The sequence below is a fragment of the Phaseolus vulgaris genome, chromosome 5 (assembly GCF_051622355.1).
Source record: "Phaseolus vulgaris cultivar YP4 chromosome 5, ASM5162235v1, whole genome shotgun sequence".
Lineage (NCBI taxonomy): Eukaryota > Viridiplantae > Streptophyta > Magnoliopsida > Fabales > Fabaceae > Phaseolus > Phaseolus vulgaris.
Genome location: NC_143502.1, coordinates 14,011,102 through 14,032,907, shown reverse-complemented (window position 1 = coordinate 14,032,907; position 21,806 = coordinate 14,011,102). Strand labels below are relative to the sequence as shown.

General features: G+C 43.9%; 1 protein-coding gene across 1 annotated transcript; it reads right to left on the bottom strand.

Annotated features, from left to right (window-relative positions):
• Window positions 1–17,717: 17,717 nt before the first annotated feature.
• Window positions 17,718–21,135, bottom strand: LOC137835199 (Tetratricopeptide repeat (TPR)-like superfamily protein). Its single transcript, XM_068643587.2, has 2 exons — window positions 20,405–21,135; window positions 17,718–19,136 (listed from the first exon to the last, which is right to left on the bottom strand). The coding sequence occupies exons 1-2, from the start codon at window positions 21,004–21,006 to the stop codon at window positions 18,302–18,304; spliced, it is 1,437 nt and encodes a 478-aa protein (XP_068499688.1). The 5' UTR covers window positions 21,007–21,135; the 3' UTR covers window positions 17,718–18,301.
• Between the last annotated feature and the right edge of the window lie 671 nt (window positions 21,136–21,806).

Genomic DNA, 21,806 nt, shown 5'->3' with positions numbered 1-21,806 from the left:
CGGTACAAATTGTTCAAATTGTTCTTGAGCTTCCTATTTTCACATTTTGTGTAGGAATCTATGGTGAATTGTGTTGCTGTTTTGATTTTAGGTTACTTGAGTCTTGTTTGAATTTTTGTTTGGTGCAATATGATGTTCTTGAGTCATTTTATTTTCTGAATCTATATGTTTTGGCTAGTCATGTAATTCCAAGAATGTCAACAAACCTTAGTAGTACTTTTCTTGATTCATTTGTTTCTTGTTTTGATTTGAGTGTTTAATTTGAATTCTGACTTGATTTGATCCTTTGGTGCATTTTTCCTTTTAGTTTGAGTTCATATTTGTATGATAGATCCATATAAATTCATATAACATTCACTCCATTGTGTTTTTGAAGTTTCTCTTTCTGTTTTTAATTCCAAAATTAGGATCCTCTGTTTTTACAAATTTTGTATTGGCTGTTTTGTGTTATGAAAATTAAATAAGTTGAAGAAAAATTCTGAGACTCTGGATTTCAGTGGTTTGATGTGTTAGAAAAAGAAGAAAAAAAGAATTAGTTGAAAAGGCAAAATAGAAAAAAAAAAGATAAATCACACAAAAAAAGTGTGCATTCTGGAGCTAAAATTAGCGGTAATTGGACAGTGATTTTGAAAATTGTATCACAATTAATTGGTGCATGTTTTTGGTGTGATTCCAGGGCCAAAAGTTTGCTAAGAAACTGAATCGTTTGTGTTTAAATTTTCAGAAGCAAATTCAAAATATCCAGCTCAGCATAAATATTTGAAGTCACGCTTTCTGAACCTTAATTTTCCAGTAGTGCTGTTTTGGTTTTTCAAATCAGTTCTAGTTTCATTCTTTAGGTTCCTTTTGTGTGTTATCCTTTGTTGAGTGCCTATTTTTTTATTTGTTTGTCCAATATTATTCTGAACTCTTTCTAGTTGTGTTATATCATTAAATCCAATTGTTGTGGTACTGTTTTTAAAATTTAATTGGTTTCTTGCTTTCTTTCCTTGACCTCTAAATTGTTGGTGGATAAATTTCTATTGGGGCTTGTTAAGTGGAAATTGACTTGAGGAGAGTCTAGCTCTACTTAGTAGGTACTGTTTTGGAGAATTTGATTGCTTAAATCATAAGAGGTTCAAGGCAAGGAGCAGCAGCAAATACAAATACAAAAAACAAACCATACACTTTGAAGGACACAACAAAGAAGAGCAAAAACAAGCCAAAGGAGTGCATAGATTAGCAAGCTGAAATTAAATTTGTGCAATTCAATTTCTTTGCATTTCTTGAGTTGTAATTACATTTCACTTTTGTTAATTAGTGGATTAATCACGATTAGACGGTGAGTGTGTCTTCAAAGGCTCAAAGTGTCTAAGAAGCCTCACCTGGGAAGCGACTAGTTTAAAGCTTTGTAGATTAGCAAATTTTAATTGTGTTAGCTAGATTGTGTTACGTTAATCCTTGTTTAGCTTTGCTTAAAACTGCTTACGTTTATCTTTTGTTTAAGCTTTGATTAATTTTTTTATTTGTTAAATAGCTTTGCATTGTTTTTCCTTGCATAAAATTTGATTTTTCATTCCTCATTGTGTTCCAAGTAATTTACTTAGAAAAAGAATTGTGTGAAGTTTTTGAGGGATAGTTTTTGGCAAAGGCGAGACTTGGTACTTAAGAAGTCCTAAGTGACTCACCTCTCTTACCTGGAAAGCTACCTTCACTAACTTTCCTCTTCTTTCTTGAAGTAAAACACTTTTAAACACAAAGTTTTAGTCATGTCTTCTCACTCCTCTAAATCTAATGAAAGTGATATGAAGTCCATTAAATCTCTTTTAAAACAACTTGCCAAGGACTTTCAAATACTTTCATATAGACAATTGGAGAATGAGGCCAAAATTAATGAATTGACTAAAGCAAAGGATGAGAATTCTCAAAAATAAAATAAAATGCATTCTCATGCATCTATCTCTAAAGATCATGATTCTCTTGGGGGAGGAAAGCCTTAGGATAAATGAGTATTATCAACCACCCCCTAGGAGACATAGAAGAGATAGAAGAGAACAAGAGAGCCTAAGAGAGGTTAGGGTAGACCTACCCCATTTCCATGGAAAAGAAGATGTAGAAGTATACTTAGATTGGGAAATGAAGGTAGAACAACTTTTTGCTTGCCATACAGTGAGTGAAGAAAGAAAAGTGCCCCTAGCCACTCTTAGTTTTCAAGGAAATGCTATGTATTGGTGGACATCTTTAGAAAGAGATAGGCGTCTTCATAGGGAGCCTCCCATAGAGTATTGGAATGACCTTAGGGGAGCCCTAAGACGTCGCCATATACCCTCTTACTATAATAGGGAGTTGATGGACAAGCTCCAAAGACTCCAACAAAGAACTATGAGTGTAGAGGAGTATAGGCAAAAGATGGAGCTATACATGATGAGAGCCTCCATTAGGGAGGATGAGACCACCACCATAGCTAGATTCTTAAGTGGGCTCAATCTTGAGATAAGAGATAGGGTTGAACTTCTACCTTGTCAAGACTTGAATGACTTGGTTCAACTTTGTATCAAAGTTGAACAACAAAAGTTAAGGAAAACTTCAAGTCAAAGGGAAGATTCATATCCTAACTTCTATCCCAAGAGAGATTTTAAAAGGGAGGAGAGTACATCTACGGAAACACCAAAAGAGACTCCTAAACCCTTAGGCAAGGATACCTTCACTCCACCCATTCACACTAGGGATGTTAAATGTTTTAAATGCTTTGGAAGAGAACATGTGCAAGCACAATGTCCAAACCAAAGAACCTTGTTTTTGAAAGGAAAAGATGAATATACTAGTTGTGAAGACGAACCTAGTGAGAAAAAAGAAGGGGGAGAAGAAGAAAGAGTGTATCCTTTAGAGGGGGAATTAATGATGATTAAAAGAACCCTCAACAATCAACCTAGTGCAACCATGGAAACACAAAGAGAGAACATCTTTCACACAAGATGTAAAGTTTTAGAAAACATATGTTCTCTCATTGTGGATAGTGGTTCAAGCTGCAATTGTTGTAGCACTAGATTGGTTGAAAAATTAAATCTACAAGTAGTCCCTCATCCTAAAATTTACAAGCTTCAATGGATAAATGAAGATGGGGAACTAATTGTAGATAAACAAGTGAAAGTCAAGTTTTCTATAGGTAACTACCAAGAGAATGTTTTATGTGATGTAGTACCTATGGAAGCTTGCCACATTCTATTAGGTAGACCATGACAATTTGACAAAAAAACCTTGCACTATGGTCTAACTAATGAGATAACTTTCACTCACCAAGAAAAGAATTTTATACTTTATCCCTTATCACCTTCACAAGTGATAGAGGATAAGTACAAATGAAAAAAAAGGAAGAAAAAATAACAAAAATAGAAAAGGTCATTCAACAAGAAGAAAACATTAAAAATACGTTTGAAAATATGATTCTTGTTGAACAACCTTCAAGTTTTGTTAAAGGAACACTTAGAAAAATTCCTAAAGAAGTTAATAAAAATTTAGAACAAAAGAGGAAACACCTAGAAATTTTTTTTTTTGTATTCCTCTTTAAATATTTGTGAAAAGTTGCCAAAAGAAAAACAGGAGAAATGGAAACATAGTAAAATTGATTTTCAAACTAACACCTTTGCTTTATTTGATGATTCCCATAGGTGGACGTTCGATCCGGGAGGGCAAGCATAGTTGAAGAAGCAAGAGGCTGCTATCCGAGATCAAATCTGTAAATCTGAGGATAGATCTTCTCAAGAAGGAGGAGATGATGGACACCATCCAGCCACATCCATCCCCCTAGCCATGAAGAAGAAGAAGCAATGGATTTGAGGACAAATCCTTTTTAAGAGGGAGGGGATGATGGAAGAGGCCCCAACACCAACCCATAGAGAGGCCACCAAAAAGCTACATTGAGGCAACCACTAGAGTCATAGTCAAAGAGGGGTTAAGAGGACACATTCTTCATGTCATAAACTATAGTGAAGAATAATTTTTACATTTTTTTGTGAAAATTAGCATAGTTTTTTTTTTTTTTGTTGAAACATGCAAAGTGGTACCTAAGGAGCTAACCTAAGTTTAATTAGAATTTCCTAAATTCTAATTAAACTTAGGACCGACCCAATTTGACCCTAGATGAGCGTAAGTTCTAGATGAATTAGCACATGGAAACATTCTAGAATCTTACCTCACATGGGTTGAAAATAGGCGCCACTTTTCACATGTGCCAACACTTTGAATTTGGCTCTCATTTCATTTGTATTTGGCTTTTCCAATTCCAGCCCTCCAAGCTTATATAAGGAGGTGCTTGGTTCATGTTTTCACAAGATTATTTTGAGTAATGAAATGCTGCCAAAATGTGTCATTCTTACTCCTTGCCTAAAATCTCTTAGGATTTAGGTCTTAATCTTCCAAAACTGCACCTCAAAGAGAGTTGGCCGAACCTCTCTCACTTTCACACTCTTCATGAACCTCTAAGGCTTACACAACTCTTAGGAGAGCCTTATTCCACCTCAATCCATGGATGCTTCCGCCAATTCCACTACAAAACACCGCAAGATGAAGAGCTCAAGCTATCAGAAAAAGTAGGTTGAAGTTCACGTAGGATTATTCTTTTAGTGAATCTATAGGTTAACCTAGTAGTTCATGCTTCTAATAAAACTGACATTTTTTAAGTGAAAGATACAACTCTTTTTTAGAATTAGATACCAAATAATAGGGATGACAATGTGGGTCGGGTTCGATGGGTTGGGCAACCAGTCAGCCTCATTTAGACGAGGCAAGTCAACCTTTTCAACTCGTCAACTCGTATTGGCCCGACCTACCTAACCCGTTGATCCGATCGGTCATCGATAGTCGATGACGTCAGCAACAGAGAACCACATGGACCACTCGCAGGGTGACACGTGGACCAGGTGGCAGAGAGGTCAGGGGGACGATCGCCAAGAGTGGTGATCGGTGGTCAGTAACCAAGTTACCACCGACAGATCAGGCGGCAGAGAGGTCGGGGGATAGATCACCCAGAATGGTGATCGGTGGTCAGTAGCCAAGTGGCCACCAGCAGACCAGTTCCCAGACTCGCGCCTGGAGGCAGAGCGCGAGAAGCGAATAAACACTGATCAGTCATCGGGTGTATTGTCATCGGGGTCTCGTGTTACACGCAGTTAAACTGGGACTGAGGTTCCCAGCGAGAGCGTTACGCATGGATCTCGCATGAGCACACCTCAGGGAATCATGCACGAGAGTGGCCTGAGGGAACTAGTAAGCCAGTCAGTGATTGGTGATTCCCTCAACCCATTACGTGCGTGGCATCGTGAAGGGTAAGTCGCCTACGCAGAGAGCAACGTTTAGTGAGTGTGCCTAGACCAGCCACACCCGACGTTCTCCTAAGAGTATGCAATTTACCCAGATAAGAGAAATATCCTAAGCTACTCCGCGAGGGCGTAACTTAGGCACACAAAGAGAAGCGCTAGAGCCCTTCCAGTAAATGACACGTGTGTGGTTAGATGTGAGTTGCAGGCCTCCACGTGTCACCATCTGAGAGGGGTGCGGTCCAGACAAAAGTGCACTCCGTACCATTAAGGGTACAGACAGGCGCAGCCCAGCGCAGAGACGCGCGGACACGCACAGACACCCACACTCTCTGATTCTGCAGGTACACTGTCTCTGAAAAGCGTAACAGGTTTCTGACACATGCCAGAAAAGCATAACAGAATTCTGTTATGCCCAGAAACAGAGACAGAGAGATAAAAGGAGGAATCAAGGAGAGAAGTGGAGGAGACGAAAAACAGAGAGCAAGAGTTTTTCACACACATTACTAGTTTTCTAGTCTTTGGTGGTTCTGTGGACTAACTTGATCGTCGGAGTGCAAACGGCCGCTAGAGGCGCCGTCTGTGTGTTTTGCAGGCCACGTTTGGAGAAGCAAGAGAAGGTTCTGAGGGTGATTCTGCAGAAGACGCAGTCGCGTAGACAGGGCAGAGAGTGCTACGGAGCGATTCCTCCACGTTCGAGTTGTTGGCAGGATCATTTGGCGTCCACGGTGGGACACGAGTGAATCGTTGTCCCATATATACCGCAGTGTTAAAGACTTACCAGAGTCTTATCAGTTTCGTTGATGGAGAAAGATGCCTAGAAACAGACAACCATCACCTGCGCCATCCGCTGACGAAGGAGCTGTGACAATGGCGCAGGTCCTGGAAATGGTGCGCACGCTGCAGGATAACGCCGCAGCGTCAAAGGTTGAACAAGAGAGGATGCAGACGGAGCTAGCTGCGTCGTAAAGCAGGAACGACGAGCTGAATCGCGTCAACGAGGAGTTGAGAAGGACGCTGCAGGCGCAGAGGGAACACATGGTTGACGAAAGGGTGTCTAGGCAGCCCTCACCTCCAAGAGCGTTCCCCATGCCATTCTCCCATGAGATCATGGGAACCATGGTGCCTCCCAACCTGGTGGGGGTGAAAGCATCGTTCAAGGGGGTAGAAGACCCGGAGGCACATCTGACGGCGTTCCACACCCAGATGATGTTGTCTGGGGGTTCAGACGCTGTCTACTGCAAAATGTTTATGAGTACGCTCAGTGGAATCGCCATGGAGTGGTTCGTGAGCCTGCCAGAAGGACATATCACGTCTTTCTCTCAGTTCTCGAAGCTCTTCACTGAACAATACATCGTCAACAAGGCACCTGCAGTGGTGTCCTACGATCTGTTCGACGTGCGCCAATACCAGGGGGAGTCGCTGAAGGACTACCTCAACCGCTTTGGGGCACAAGTGGTTAGACTGCCCAGCAAAGATGAAGATATGCTGGTGCACGCGTTTAAGAAGGGAGTGCTGCCTGGCCCTTTCAGCGAGTCTCTCATCAGGAGCCATCCCAGCACCTTTGCAGAGATTCGACGACGTGCGGTGGCGCACATAGTGGCAGAAACAGAGGTTTCTGAGAAGAGGGGAAGTGCTGCACCACCCAGACCGCGTTGAGGGCAAGGAAAGCCACAGCAAGCAAGGGTGCATAAGGCCAAGGAGGGGAAGAAGGTGCGGGAAAAACCTCGTCCCTATGCACCAGGCAAAGACCAGAGCAGGGGGCGTGCAAGGGAGAATAACGCACCCCCGAGATATAACTTCATGGTAGGATTGGCGGATCTCATCGCCCTTCCTGCTGTAGCAGCAAGACTACGAGTACCAGAGAAGACAGATAAGGTACTTGGAAGGAAGAAGAATGAATGGTGTGAGTTTCATCAGGCCTTTGGCCATACACTTCATTCCTGTTTGGCGCTGGGACACCAACTGGCAGAGTTGGTGAAGTCTGGTTTCCTAGCAGATTACCTACGTGAGCCGCAGGGTGATCGCGCGTCAGGATCCCAGATCGAAGAACAACAGCATGAAGTCCCTGTGCATGGGGAAGTGCAGACGATCGCGGGAGGCTTCTCTGGTGGGGGATGCACAGCTTCACAAAGAAGGAGATACGCTCGATCGGTGATGGCGGTAGATGCAGTGAATGAGAGTCATTACCCTGAAGCGGACATTATCTTCAGGAAAGCTGACCTACGGGACGTTGTCCCGCACGACAACGACCCTGTGGTCATTTCTCTCATCACAGCAGGAAGACGAGTGCATAGAGTACTCGTAGATCAAGGAAGCTCGGCGGATGTCATGTTCTGGCCAACATTCAACAAGCTACAGTTGTCCCCTGATCAGTTAAGACCGTATATTGGTTGTCTCTACGGTTTTGCAGGAGATCAGGTAGAGGTGCGGGGATACATCGAGCTGAGGACAACGTTCACTGACGGAACGACAGCCCGCACTGAAAAGATAAAGTACCTGGTGGTGAACGCCCCTTATGCGTACAATGTCTTGTTGGGAAGGCCAACACTCAATAGACTGGGCGCGATACCGTCGACAAGGCATATGAAGTTGAAGCTGCCGTCGATGGAGGGGACCGTGATAACCATCAAGTCGGATCAGGCTGAGGCAAGACGCTGTTATGAGAACAGCTTGAAGCAAAAGAGAAGTGTGTGCCACGTCACCACAAAACCACCACCAGGCGTGCGCGAAGAGCGATCGGTGGTCAGGGAGACACAGGGCGCTCGGAGGATGGAGGATGCTGCGGTGGGGGGCTCCCAGGTAGCCCAAGTTGAAGAAGAAGAGGAAGGCGCGATCACTCCTCGCGAGTCAGGGATCGCGAGGGCGGTCATCGCCAGCGAGAGAAGGCCCCATCCAGTTGAAGGATGGGTCGAAGTGGACGTCGGGGGAAGAAAGTTCAAGATAGGGGGATCCCTCGCTGAAGAAGAGCGAAGGCTGATCATGGGTGTGATTGAGAAGCACATGAATGCCTTTGCATGGTCAGCATCCGACATGCCAGGAATCGACCCCGATTTCCTCTGCCATCGTCTGTCGATGGACCCCATGGTTCGACCTGTGCGACAGAGGCGAAGGAAATTCAACGAGGAAAAGAGGAAGGTGATCCACGACGAAGCGCAGAAGCTCCTTGCCGCAGGGCACATCAGAGAAATCCAGTACCCCGAGTGGCTAGCGAATGTGGTACTGGTTCAAAAGGCAAGCGGCAAGTGGAGAATGTGCGTGGACTTCACTGACCTCAACAAGGCGTGCCCCAAGGATTCTTACCCCTTACCCAGCATAGATGCTCTAGTTGATAGCGCCTCGGGGGGAAAGTTACTCAGCTTCTTGGACGCTTTCTCGGGGTATAACCAGATCAGGATGCACCCAATGGATGAATGCAAGACTGCGTTTATGACCGAACGGTCGTGCTATTGCTACAAGGTCATGCCATTCGGGTTAAAGAATGCAGGGGCTACCTACCAGCGGCTCATGGACAGGGTGCTCTCGCCCATGCTGGGAAGGAACGTACACGCCTATGTAGATGATATGGTGGTTACGTTCGTAGAGAAGAAGCATCATGCAGCTGATCTGGAAGAGCTATTCACCACCATTGCCAAGTACAGGCTGAAGCTCAACCCTGAGAAATGCATCTTCGGTGTGGAGGCTGGGAAGTTCTTGGGTTTCCTCTTGACAGAGCGGGGAATCGAAGCTAACCCGGAGAAGTGTGCGGCGATCGTGGCAATGAGGAGCCCAACGACGGTGAAGGAGGTGCCGCAGCTCACCGGTCGCTTGGCAGCTCTGTCCCGGTTTATGTCCGCTGGAGGGGAGAAAGGCCACCCATACTTCCAGTGTCTCAAACGCAACAGCAGATTTCTCTGGACACAGGAGTGCGAGGATGCCGTCATCAAGTTAAAGGGGTACCTGGCGAGCCCACCAGTCTTGCGAAAACCCCAGGTAGGCATCCCTCTTCGTCTATATTTTGCTGTGACGGAGAGAGCAGTCAGCTCGGTCCTGGTGCAAGAGCAGAGCCAGGCCCAGAGGCCTGTTTACTTCGTGAGTAAAGTGCTGCAAGGCCCTGAAACGAGGTACCAAGCCCTCGAGAAGGCTGCTCTGGCGGTGGTGTTTTCAGCCAGAAGACTCAGGCATTACTTCCACAGCTTCACAGTGGTGGTAATGACTGATCTGCCTATCCAGAACGCATTGAAGAAACCTGATGTAGCAGGCAGGATGGTCAAATGGGCAGTAGAATTGTCAGAATTTGATATTCAGTACGAGCCCCGAGGACCGATCAAGGGGCAGGTGTTCGCGGACTTTGTAGTCGAGCTATCATCAATCGCGACACCTGCAGAAGGGCTAGATTTCCGATGGGTGTTATCGGTGGATGGCTCCTCTAATCAGCAGGGAAGCGGCGCTGGAGTCATCCTGAAAGGACCAAATGGGGTACTGATCGAGCAGTCCCTCCGTTTTGCCTTCAAAGCTAGCAACAATCAGGCGGAGTATGAGGCCCTGATCGCAGGAATGTTGCTAGCAAGAGAAATGGGAGCAAGAAATCTGCTGGCCAAGAGCGATTCGTTACTGGTCACCGGGCAGGTTGCGGGGGAGTTCCAAGCAAAGGATCCCCAGATGGCAGCCTACCTGGAGTATGTGCAGCTCCTGAAGACGTCCTTCGCCGAGTTTGAGTTAGTGCACGTGCCAAGAGAGCAAAATGCCCGAGCAGACCTGCTTGCCAAGCTGGCCAGCTCAGGCAAGGGGGGGAAGCAGAGGACCGTCATTCAGGAGACCCTGAAGGTGCCGCGCGCGTTCGTATCAGACAACCAGGTGCTTCATGTATACAGGTCAATGGAGCGTCTAACGATCGGTCATCGGTCGTTGACCCAAGAAACGCTAAGAGCACCGAGGGTGAGGTCGCGACCCTCAAAGACCGATGAGTCGATGGAGGTCCATGCGGAGAAGGAACCCGACACCTGGATGACGCCATACCAGCTATACTTAGAAGATGGCGTACTCCCGCTCGATCTGGCAGAGGCAAAAAGAATAAAGAGGGGTTTAAGTAAGTTTACTCTTATAGATGGAAGCCTATTTAGATTTGGATTCTCTCACCCTGTGCATATCTGTGTACACGGCGAGCAATGCACCAGGCTCATGTCTGAGCTGCACGAGGGGGTGTGCGGAAGCCACGTAGGTGGTCGCGCTTTGGCAAGTAGAGTACTCCGCGCGGGGTACTACTGGCCAAAGCTGAAGGAAGATTGCATAAGGTTTGCTCAGCGATGCAAACAGTGTCAACTGCATGCAGACTGGCACAAGGCACCCCTTGAGGAGTTGAGGTCCATCCATAGCTCGTGGCCATTCCATACATGGGGGATTGACATCTTAGGACCCTTTCCCCTGGCGACAAGGCAGATGAAGTTCCTCATCGTGGCCATTGAGTATTTCACCAAGTGGGTGGAGGCAGAGCCAGTCGCACACATCACCGCACAGAAAGTTGAACACTTCGTCTGGAAGAACATTGTCTGCCGCTTCGGAATACCCAAGAGGCTGGTTTCCGACAATGGCACCCAGTTCACAAGTCATCAGCTGAGGAAGATGTGTGAAGAGTTAAAGATACAACAGGTCTTCGCATCAGTGGAGCACCCACAAACCAATGGGCAGGTGGAGTCAGCAAACCGAGTGCTGCTCAGGGGGCTGAAGCGAAGACTAGACAAGGCCAAAGGAGGCTGGGCAGAGGAGGTCCCCAGAATTGTATGGTCTTATCACACCACCCCACAGTCCAGCACCCATGAGACACCCTTCAGCCTTGTCTATAGGACAGACGCCATGATTCCTGTGGAGATACAGGAGAGCTCCCCCAGATTCTTGAACTTCGTTGCTGAAGAGTCCAATGAAGAGCGTAAGGTGAATTTGGATCTGCTAGACGAAGTGCGAGAAGAGGCCAGAGTCAGTGCTGAAGCTGTGAAGAGAAGAGTAGAGCGGAGGCACAACTCTAAAGTGAGGCCCAGGCGCTTCCAGGAAGGTGATCTGGTGATGAGAAAGGCGCATCAGAATGACATGCAGAACAAGTTATCCCCAAAGTGGACAGGCCCGTACAGAGTGGTGGAGACATTGGAGAACGGAGCCTATCGCCTAGAGACTTTGGAGGGAGGAGCAATCCCCAGAACGTGGAACGCCACCCATTTAAAATTTTATTTCAGTTAAAGTTGTACAGTAATGGCGTTCTCGCGCTAAAAGATACATGCTTTGTATGTGGTGGAAACAGTTGAACAGACAAGGGGGCACTCTTTTCCCTAAGGAGGGTTTTTAACGAGGCCACCCAATTAAAGAAAAATTTCCAGCATATCAAGTGTGCTCAAGTATTAAAGTTAAAATCCTCCTTGCCCCAGGTGCAAGTGCAGGTGATTGGTTGGGCCCTACTTGCCCTAGGCGCAAGTACTGGCACCGATCTAAGTCTTCCTCACCCCAGGTGTGAGCGCAAGCAGTTAAAGGTTTGAAAAGCCAGGGGTGCTAGTAAGACCAAGGAAGGGAAAGTAAAGGTTTTGACAAAACGTCCTTACCCACTTGGCATACACCAATATTGGCCCAGTAAGACTCTTAGTCCGAAACCCTTCTCACCCCAGGAGTGAGGCAGGGAATGAGCGACTCAACCCGCCAAAGGGTGATGACCTTGGGGAAAGTAAGAGGGGTTAGCGAGAAACACTTTTCTTTCCCCAAGACGAGGCATCACCTTGAGCGATCGGTGTCAAAGTCCTCTATGCACTTAGCGCTAGAGTGACAGAGAAAGCTAAGTAAAGACTAAAGAACGATCACTGATGAGTCGTCAGTAATTGGCTAGTGGTGCAAAGCAGCGCACGAGGACTGTTAAACACCAAGTTGAGAGAATAGCCAGTCGTGATCAAGTAGAAGCGAAAGAATGAGAGAAGCAGATCGCGCTAAGCCTAAGCTGGTTAACACTTAGTCGTGTGCGAAAGGAAAGGTAAAGCCCAAGATCGCGCTGAACCTAAGCTAGCTAACAGTTAGTCGCGCACATAAAGATAAGTGAAGTTCAAAGAAAATACAAGGGAAGAAACTGATGCAAGAAAAGAAGCATTGAGATATTACATTCATAGCCAAGTCTTATACAATTTTAAAGTACAAAGAAAAATTGTGCAGAAGTTAAATTTACAGAGAAGAGAAAGGTTTAAGGGGCAGGAGGGATGAGCTTTCCATCCACCACTTCATGGTAGATGCTGAACTGCGAGAGGTCCAGGTCTGGGAGAACGCATCTGATTTGCTCGAGTGCTAGCTCGAATCCATCTGTAAGGGCATCAGCACCCACGTTCATCAAACAGCCTTCTCCACCTCCAGTTCTTGCTTTGAAGCCTCCGCAGCATCTCTCTCAGTGGTGACGGCAGCAAGGGAGGAGGCAGCTTCAGACAGTTTGCCTACCACCTCCTCGAGTCTCTTCTCCCCAGCAGCAGCTGCTTCTTTGGTGGACTCGAGCTCCCCCAATAGCTGAGTGTTCTGTTGGCGCAGGGAGGAAGTCTCGGCCCTAAGCTCCACCACCTCGCAGTCCAAAGAGCTCACCATCTGCCCCATCAAGATCTCCGTCTTGATGGTCTCTGGGACCTGCGCTAGGTATTCCCTCCTAGCCTTCTCCACCATGCCTCGCATCAGTTCAACGGACCCTTAAGCAGCTTCGAAGTCACTTCGCAGTGACTCTTTGTCCTGCTCAAGCTCCTTCACCCTCTTCTCCAGGGCTATTTGTTTGCGATGCTAGGTGGAGAATTCCAGAGAGAGCACCACCTGCCTTGCCAGGTGCATGTCAACCTCATCACCATTCCACTCGACAAGCTCCCGGTTACTTATGAGCTGTCGAACTAGGGTGATGACCCTGCTGAAATTCTCGTGGGTGGCCCCAGAAGCGCTTGGGCGCGAGCTAGACCCACCACATTCAGCAGTGGCGGTAGGGATTGGCAGCAGTGGTGGTGGTGCACCCCCAGTTTGGGCAGAAGCACCCCCAGCAGGATGAGCGGATGGACCAGGTGATTGGCCTGCTGGGGGGGAAGATGGCAGTTTGGTAGTTGGAGGCAACTGCTGGCCTGGAGAAGGAAGGTTGATGGGCTCTGAGGCAGTTTGAGCGCAGGGAGGAGGGGAAGACCCTTCCTCTACTTCCACCACCTCAATCTCTCCAGGCAGGAGAGATGAGCCCCCCTCAACTACTGCTCTCTTCCTCTGGCGGTGTACAAGAGGAGAGCCTGAGCTCTCCTCTTCAGTTAAAGCAGCAGCAGCAACAGCAGTTGAGGTGGAAGCCTTCACCAGCCTTTTCCTTTTCTTCCCTTGCTCGGGGCCTTCAGCTGGCGCGACCGAGAGTGGAGGGGCTGCAATGGGCTCAGTTGTAGAAGAAGAGGAGCTAGTGCCCTTGGCTCCCCTACGTTTGGCAAGCTCCAGCAGGGCCAGCTTCCTGTCTTTCCCCGTCATTGAGTCTGCATAGACGAGAAAAGGAGGGGTTAGTTGACCAAGGTATGCAAGTAAGTTAAAAAACACATAAAAGCATGCATGGAAAGGTGCAGGTATCCTAAGAGGAGAATGAAGAGCTACCTATATACTTTTTCAAGGCCACCACATCGAACTCGTCTTTGATGAGACGAGCAGAATTGTACTTGGCCCCCAGGAGCAGCCCGCACAGCTCGCGCTCATAGGGAGCCATAGCTTCGAGGCCCCTGGATTTCTTGAATTCGACTCCAGGAACCTAGTAGAGGGGGTACCCCTCGAGCAGATTTGGACTTTGAGGGGTAGCAGATATCATGTAGAATCTGCCCTTCCAATCTTTGAAGGATTGCTGGTACAGGCCCAGTAGCACCCGTCCAGCAACCCCGTTCAGGCTGACCCAGGACCTGTCCCCAGGGTTCTTCGCTTCGAAGAAGTAGAGGAACACGTCCACGGAGGCGTTGTGCCCGAAATAGCTGCAGAGGATCTGAAACGCCCGGATGAAGGCCCAGGCATTTGGATGGAGTTGGCAGGGCGCGACGTTTAACTCCATCATCAGCTCCTTTTCGAAGAAAGTGAAAGGGAGGCGCAGCTTCAACCTCTTGAAAATAGCGGAGTAGATGAAGACGAAGGGCACCCCGTTGGTGGCCCTGTCATCCGCGCAGATAGGCATTCCTTGGGGAGGAATGCGGATTTGGATGTTGAAGTCATTCTCCCTGTCGATGGAGCAGGAAGGCTCATCGGGGTTGCGACTTAGCAGAGACGTGAGATGACCCTTGGGCAGCAGGGTGGAGGTTTCAGCGAGCAATGCCAAGGGAGCCCATTCGTAGACTCTGGCATTGTCGTGGTAGGAGGTAGCCACAGGCGGTGGTGGAGCTGGCGCACTCGCGGAAGGCTGTGCGCCAGAAGATGGCGCACTCGCGGAAGGCTGTGCACCAGAGGATGGGGCAATGATGCGCGTAGTTTGTTTTAAGCGAGCCATCGTGAGATAGCTGCAAATGGAGAAAAAACGAAAAGGTCAGAATGAATGGAAGAAGAGGGAATGATGAATGTTTCGGTGAAAACAGAGAGGGGAAAGGAGAAGGAGATGCCCAGGTGAAAAGAGAAAGAAGAAGAAGCAGAAGCCAGAGCGAGGGCATGAAAAACCCTAGCGCGGGTTCGAGAGAGGGAAATAGAGAAGATGAATGCATGATAACCAGAATGATAAATGCAATCGGTAAAGATGACCAAAAAGGGGCCAGGGAGAAGAAAAACCATACCTTTGGATGATCGCAAGAGTTTGGGAAGCAAAAAATTTGAAGAAAGATGGGTGCGCAGAGGAGAAGTTCGCAGAGAGTCTGGGAGTCGAATGAAGAAGATGGAGGAACAGTGAAAGGGCGCGCCAATTTGAATAAGAGAAGCGCTAGCGACGCACAGCGCTGGCCGTTGATGGGGCCACGTGTCGCGAGATTAAGAGAAGAAGTCCAAACGTTAAAGACGCAGCACGTGAGGTGGCACGTGAGGCGACCCCACTTGCCACGTGGACTGAAGGCACGACCACTTAGTCTCTTCGCTGAGAACGAGTTCTCGACTCGAGACTGGGGGGCTTGTGATCCGATCGGTCATCGGTAGTCGATGACGTCAGCAACAGAGAACCACGTGGACCACTCGCAGGGTGACACGTGGACCAGGTGGCAGAGAGGTGAGGGGGACGATCGCCAAGAGTGGTGATCGGTGGTCAGTAACCAAGTTACCACCGACAGATCAGGCGGCAGAGAGGTCGGGGGATAGATCACCCAGAATGGTGATCGGTGGTCAGTAGCCAAGTGGCCACCAGCAAACCAGTTCCCAGACTCGCGCCTGGAGGCAGAGCGCGAGAAGCGAATAAACACTGATCAGTCATCGAGTGTATTGTCATCGGGGTCTCGTGTTACACGCAGTTAAACTGGGACTGAGGTTCCCAGCGAGAGCGTTACGCATGGATCTCGCATGAGCACACCTCAGGGAATCATGCACGAGAGTGGCCTGAGGGAACTAGTAAGCCAGTCAGTGATTGGTGATTCCCTCAACCCATTACGTGCGTGGCATCGTGAAGGGTAAGTCGCCTACGCAGAGAGCAACGTTTAGTGAGTGTGCCTAGACCAGCCACACCCGACGTTCTCCTAAGAGTATGCGATTTACCCAGATAAGAGAAATATCCTAAGCTACTCCGCGAGGGCGTAACTTAGGCACACAAAGAGAAGCGCTAGAGCCCTTCCAGTAAATGACACGTGTGTGGTTAGATGTGAGTTGCAGGCCTCCACGTGTCACCATCTGAGAGGGGTGCGGTCCAGACAAAAGTGCACTCCGTACCATTAAGGGTACAGACAGGCGCAGCCCAGCGCAGAGACGCGCGGACACGCACAGACACCCACACTCTCTGATTCTGCAGGTACACTGTCTCTGAAAAGCGTAACAGGTTTCTGACACATGCCAGAAAAGCATAACAGAATTCTGTTATGCCCAGAAACAGAGACAGAGAGATAAAAGGAGGAATCAAGGAGAGAAGTGGAGGAGACGAAAAACAGAGAGCAAGAGTTTTTCACACACATTACTAGTTTTCTAGTCTTTGGTGGTTCTGTGGACTAACTTGATCGTCGGAGTGCAAACGGCCGCTAGAGGCGCCGTCTGTGTGTTTTGCAGGCCACATTTGGAGAAGCAAGAGAAGGTTCTGAGGGTGATTCTGCAAAAGACGCAGTCGCGTAGACAGGGCAGAGAGTGCTACGGAGCGATTCCTCCACGTTCGAGTTGCCGGCAGGATCACCCGTCAATCCAACGGTCCACAGGCAGAACAAAGCGGGCTAGCCTGCCAATCCGCCATTCTTTATTTTTGGCACTTATAAAAAGGAATCTTATGCTTTTGAAATTAAAATTGGTGGTAACAATGTTTAATATAGAAATTTATTTAGATTATTTTTTATACATAATTTGATCAATTGAAGTATTGTTGATATTTACGGTATTTTGTTAGACATTAAACCTTCTTTGATTAGAATATTAAAGTTTGATTCAATTTTATTGCTATTCCTTACATTTTTATTGTCCAAAAAGTGATATCAATGAATTCAACCAAATAAATATATCCAAAACGTAAAAAGAAATAAAAGAATTTTTATTTTTATTTTTTAAAAAAGTGGCAAGTCAACCTACCAACTCACCCTATGACGAGCCAAGTTACCAATTTCAGTCCGTATAACTGACAAGTCAATGACGAGTCAAGCCAAAACAGGCCGGACTAACTTGTTTTGTCACCCCTACCAAATAGGATTTGAATCTTTTAAAGTGAACTAATTAGAAAATTAACTTAAAAATTGTAATAAAACCAAATAAATATTTATCAAAATTGAAAATTAATTAAAATCTTAATAAATGATTTTCTTACTAATGGTTATTATTGAGTACCGTAAACAATTTATAGTTTTTTTAACTGCTAGTTATCTCAAGTTCCATCAGTGGTGTCTGCAACTGCATTGACTTTCTAACATAGCAACTTTTAACAGTATATATTACTGTACATAAACATCTTTAATACCCTAGTCACTTGATTGCGTGGATCATGGAACCGAATTGGTGGAGTAGGTTGCTTGCTTGGGCTGGAAATGAAACCTTGGATGCCAAAGTGATATTTGTAACATTATATGTATTTCCTTAAAAGGTTTCCATTATTGCAAAAAAAAAAAATTAAAATAAAGACCTTGTTTACACAGTCATTCTAAACATTTCACATGTGATAGGCAATAAAACAATTCCAAGTGAAAATTGAAAAATAAAAATTACTTAAATGATAAATACATATACATATCGGTAATGTTAATGCTAACTATATTTGAGTTTCTAACTATTCCCTTAAAAGGACATTAACTAACTGTCATTAACAATCTTGAGTGTTTTTAAACACCTTCAAGTGAGATAAAACACAATTAACACAATGCTTAAAAAACATGTTTTCATTGGTTCTCAGCTGCATACTCTAACACAACTTCATAGAAGAAATTTCTGTTATCCAATATTGTGAAATTTTCAGTAGCAAGTTATGGAATAAAGAACACTTACAATTTGGAGACTCTTGGAATAGTGATTAGGAGAATAACAGCAAGAACTCCATATCATTGCAAACAAATTTCAGCAAAGGTAAATGAATAGGAAGATGCAATCAAACGTGTTGCCTCAACTGACTCTGAAAAAATGCCCTGTTTCTCCCATTGCCACCTGGGGACCAATTCCTCTGCAAACAGATAGTGAGGCAAAAATGGGTCATCCACAAGGCCAGAAACCCTCGTTCATTTTGCAAAATCTCTGGCAGTTGCAGTACCATGTTGGTGGTGCCATTCGGTTGAGGCACTTCAATGTACAAACATGGCAAATTAAGTTGTAGAGGGTTGGAGAATTGGCAATGAATACCACCCAATTTTAGTCGCAACCATGACATGAGACAAAAAACGCTACATAAAACTACAGGAGAGAGATTGTAGAGAGAATATCCAATTCCAATAGGACCAAGTTCCAAGACCTCAAAGCGTAGTTCTCTCCTCTTCCACACCTTCCTGTTTTTCAGTCCTCCCCTTCACCCGAATGTTTAAGGAACTTGCTAACTTCTCTGTCCTTGGCTCTGGCACCATTCCTTTTGCTACCATCTCCTCAAAATAACGCACAACATCCTTTACCCTCCCTTTTTCGAAGTGCTCATGAATCATGATGGTATATGATCTCCTATCTGGCCCCCATCCATTCCTCTCCATTTCTTCCCACGTTTTTCTAACTCCATCCTCATAATTCCATTTCATGTACAACCTCAACACCAAGTTATAAACATCATCATTCATGCTGCACCCATTTCTCTCCATCCTCCCCAAAACCTCGTGAACTTCCCCTGGCTCCTTCGAGCTCTTGAGCAAGCAACAATAAGTAACAAGATTAGGCAAGCAACTCCCTTTCCTCCTCTCCATCTCATCCACCAGTTCATATACCTTCTCCATTCGTCGTATCTTGCACATGTACTTAATAAGAGAATTGTAAGTAGCAACATTAGGTTCGCAACCTCGCTCACTCATGTCACGAAAAATCTCCAACGCCTCAGGAATCCTCTTCTTGAAACCAAGAGCATCAATGATGCAGTTGCATATCACAACATTTGGCTTACAACCCTTGTCCCACATGCCACGGAACAACCTCAGTGCCATCCCAAGTTTTCCTTTCTTGGTGAACGTCTTGATAAAGGTGGCGTAAGTGAATTCATCAGGCTTGCATGGAGAAGCCACTATGTCCCTCCACACCCTCTTTGCCTCGTGAACGTTTCCCAAAACACACCAACCATTCAGGATCGTGTTCCAGGTCTTTATATCGGCACTACAAGAAACATTAAAGTTAGCGATAAAATTTATATGTAACTTAAAAAAAAAAATCATTACTAAATTATTTGTGACCTTGATCAATAAGGAGGCTTAATTAATCATATATTTCTTACACAGACCCTAACTTTTCATTTCAGTTCTCATCTAAAAACTCTATATTTTTAATCTATGCACAAGTAATAATTTTATGTTGTAGTCCAACTTTGTTTTTTTATAGTCTAAAATGGCCACAAAATAAATACTCATAAATATAGACTAAAACATTTTTAGGTGTAAACACTGAAACAAACAGTTGATGTAATGTAAGTATAAGGTCTGATGATTAATTACCCAGGAAGAAAATACAATTAACTTTAAGGGAACGTTTGGAATAGATAAGGAATAGCAAAGAAAGAAAGAAAGAGTACAGAGAAGAGAAAGTTGGAAAAACCAAAAAAAAAAAGAAGTAAAAACACAGAAAAACGATGAGAAAGATGATTTTGCATTATTTTTTTTTTAAATTAATAAATTATATATGATTATGTATGTAAACTATATTTTAATATATATATATATAACACTTATAATTTTTTTATTAATTATTAATATTAATTTTCATATAATAATAAAATAAATAATAAATAAAATATTAATTTTAATTATTAATACGTATTTTTATTTAATTTAATATTAATTTTTTATTTTAAATTATTTTAATTCTAGTATATATTTTTAAATTCTTTTATAATAAATTCTTTGATAATTTTAAAAAAGATATTATTTATCAAATTTGTAAACTTACATTTTATATATTTTAAAAAATTATAAACTTCAATAAATTTTTCTCACAAATCTACTCTAATATATTTCAATCCAAACAATCTCACTTTTCATTTCAAATCTTCCTCAAATCTCCTCCCTAATTCAAACAGAGAGCATGTGCAATTTACCATCATTCATCATTTTTTTCCCAGTTGTTGTAAAATGATAATTGTTGAGTAGTAAATTATGTGATTAAAAGTCTCTTTAGACAGATATTTTAAAAAGAAAAAAGCTTTCAAGCGAAAAGAATATATAAAAAAAAAGTATATTTTACACATTAAAACTAGTTTATGCGTAAATTAAAAATGAAAAAACCATATAAAAAAAAAATTCTTAAGATAGTTTACGATCAACTAATTTTAACTATTGAAAAAATGCATTTCCTTTTTTTCTATTTACTTTTCTCGTCTAATAAACAATCCCTAAATCAAAGCAATTTCATCTTAATTTTTTTTAGAATACCTGAAACCCTTCTTCATCACATTATGGAACAACGTTTCGGCCTCTTCCACGTGCTTGAATCTGCACAGCCACATCAAGAGGGTACGGAAAGCATCGGAACCAAGCTCCAACCCGAACTCCTTCCTCCTGTGGAATAACTGAATTGCCTCGTCCACTTTATGAGCACCCGCAAACCTACGAAGCAGTGTGGCAAAGATCTTTTCATCGACAAGCCCCTCTCTCTTTGACATTTCATCGAGCACCTGGTGCAACTCCTGAAAGCGCTGCATTTTGCCGAGAATGTCGAGGATCTCGTTGCAGACATCGGAACTGGGTTCGTAGCCGGCGGTTTTGGACCAGTTGAAGAACACGTGGGCAGGTCGCCAATCGGAGCGATGTCGTCGCAGGACGTCGAGAACAAGATTGTGGTTGAGGTCGACGCCGCACTGGTCAAGGGCTCGATGCAATTGGTCCGTGGGCTTGTCTCTTCGGAACTTGAGAAGGTTCTGGATCAACGAGGCTGGACACGAATGCACGAATCGTGGGCTTGAAGTTCCAACGTTGAACACGATTTGGAACATTCCTTTGTAAATTCTGCTACTGCTTCTACCGTTGCAAGCCATGCCTCAGTAACAATTTGCAAATGCTGTAAAATTCAATTTTATTTTTTTTTGCGAGAAAATGATACTCGCATATCGTTATTGATTTTTTAGCACTTCCTCAAATTCAATACCATTCATCTTCAGTATTTTGTAAATAGTTTTTTCGTGGAAAATATTTATTTACGGGATAATGGGAAAAACTATTCAAATAAAGTGTTAAAAGAATTTCAAAGTAACAAAAATAAAATTCAGTTTTCTCTATTAAGTATTTTATGTAAACAACTATTATTTTATGTATAAATAAGTTTTTCCTCTCCTTGTCTAGATAGAAAGAACTCGAAATTTTTTAATTTTATTTTAAAAATACAAAGAAAATTCATTCATACATAATACTTGGAATTGATCAAAATCTATGAAAATGTAATTGATATGATAGATGTCATGAATTGCAATAGCTAAATGAAGGTGTATAATATAGGTCAGCCATAGACCTCTAGTTACTGTAAATTTTGAAAATTAAAATTAAAAATTAAAAAAATTAAATAAAAATTAAAATTATTATGAAACCTTAATAAATAAATAAAATAAAATTTTAAAATAAAGTATATTAAATAAATTATTAGAATTTAATTTTCTTTTTATTTTAAATTTTTTGTTTTATTTAACATTAAACATATATTAATAAAATATTAAATGTATTTTATTATAAATTTAATAATTTATTATTTTAAAATAAAAGAATAAATATTATTATATTTATTCAATGTAATTGTTACCTTATGTTTAACCGCATTACAAAATCAACTTTTTTCATAGTTTAG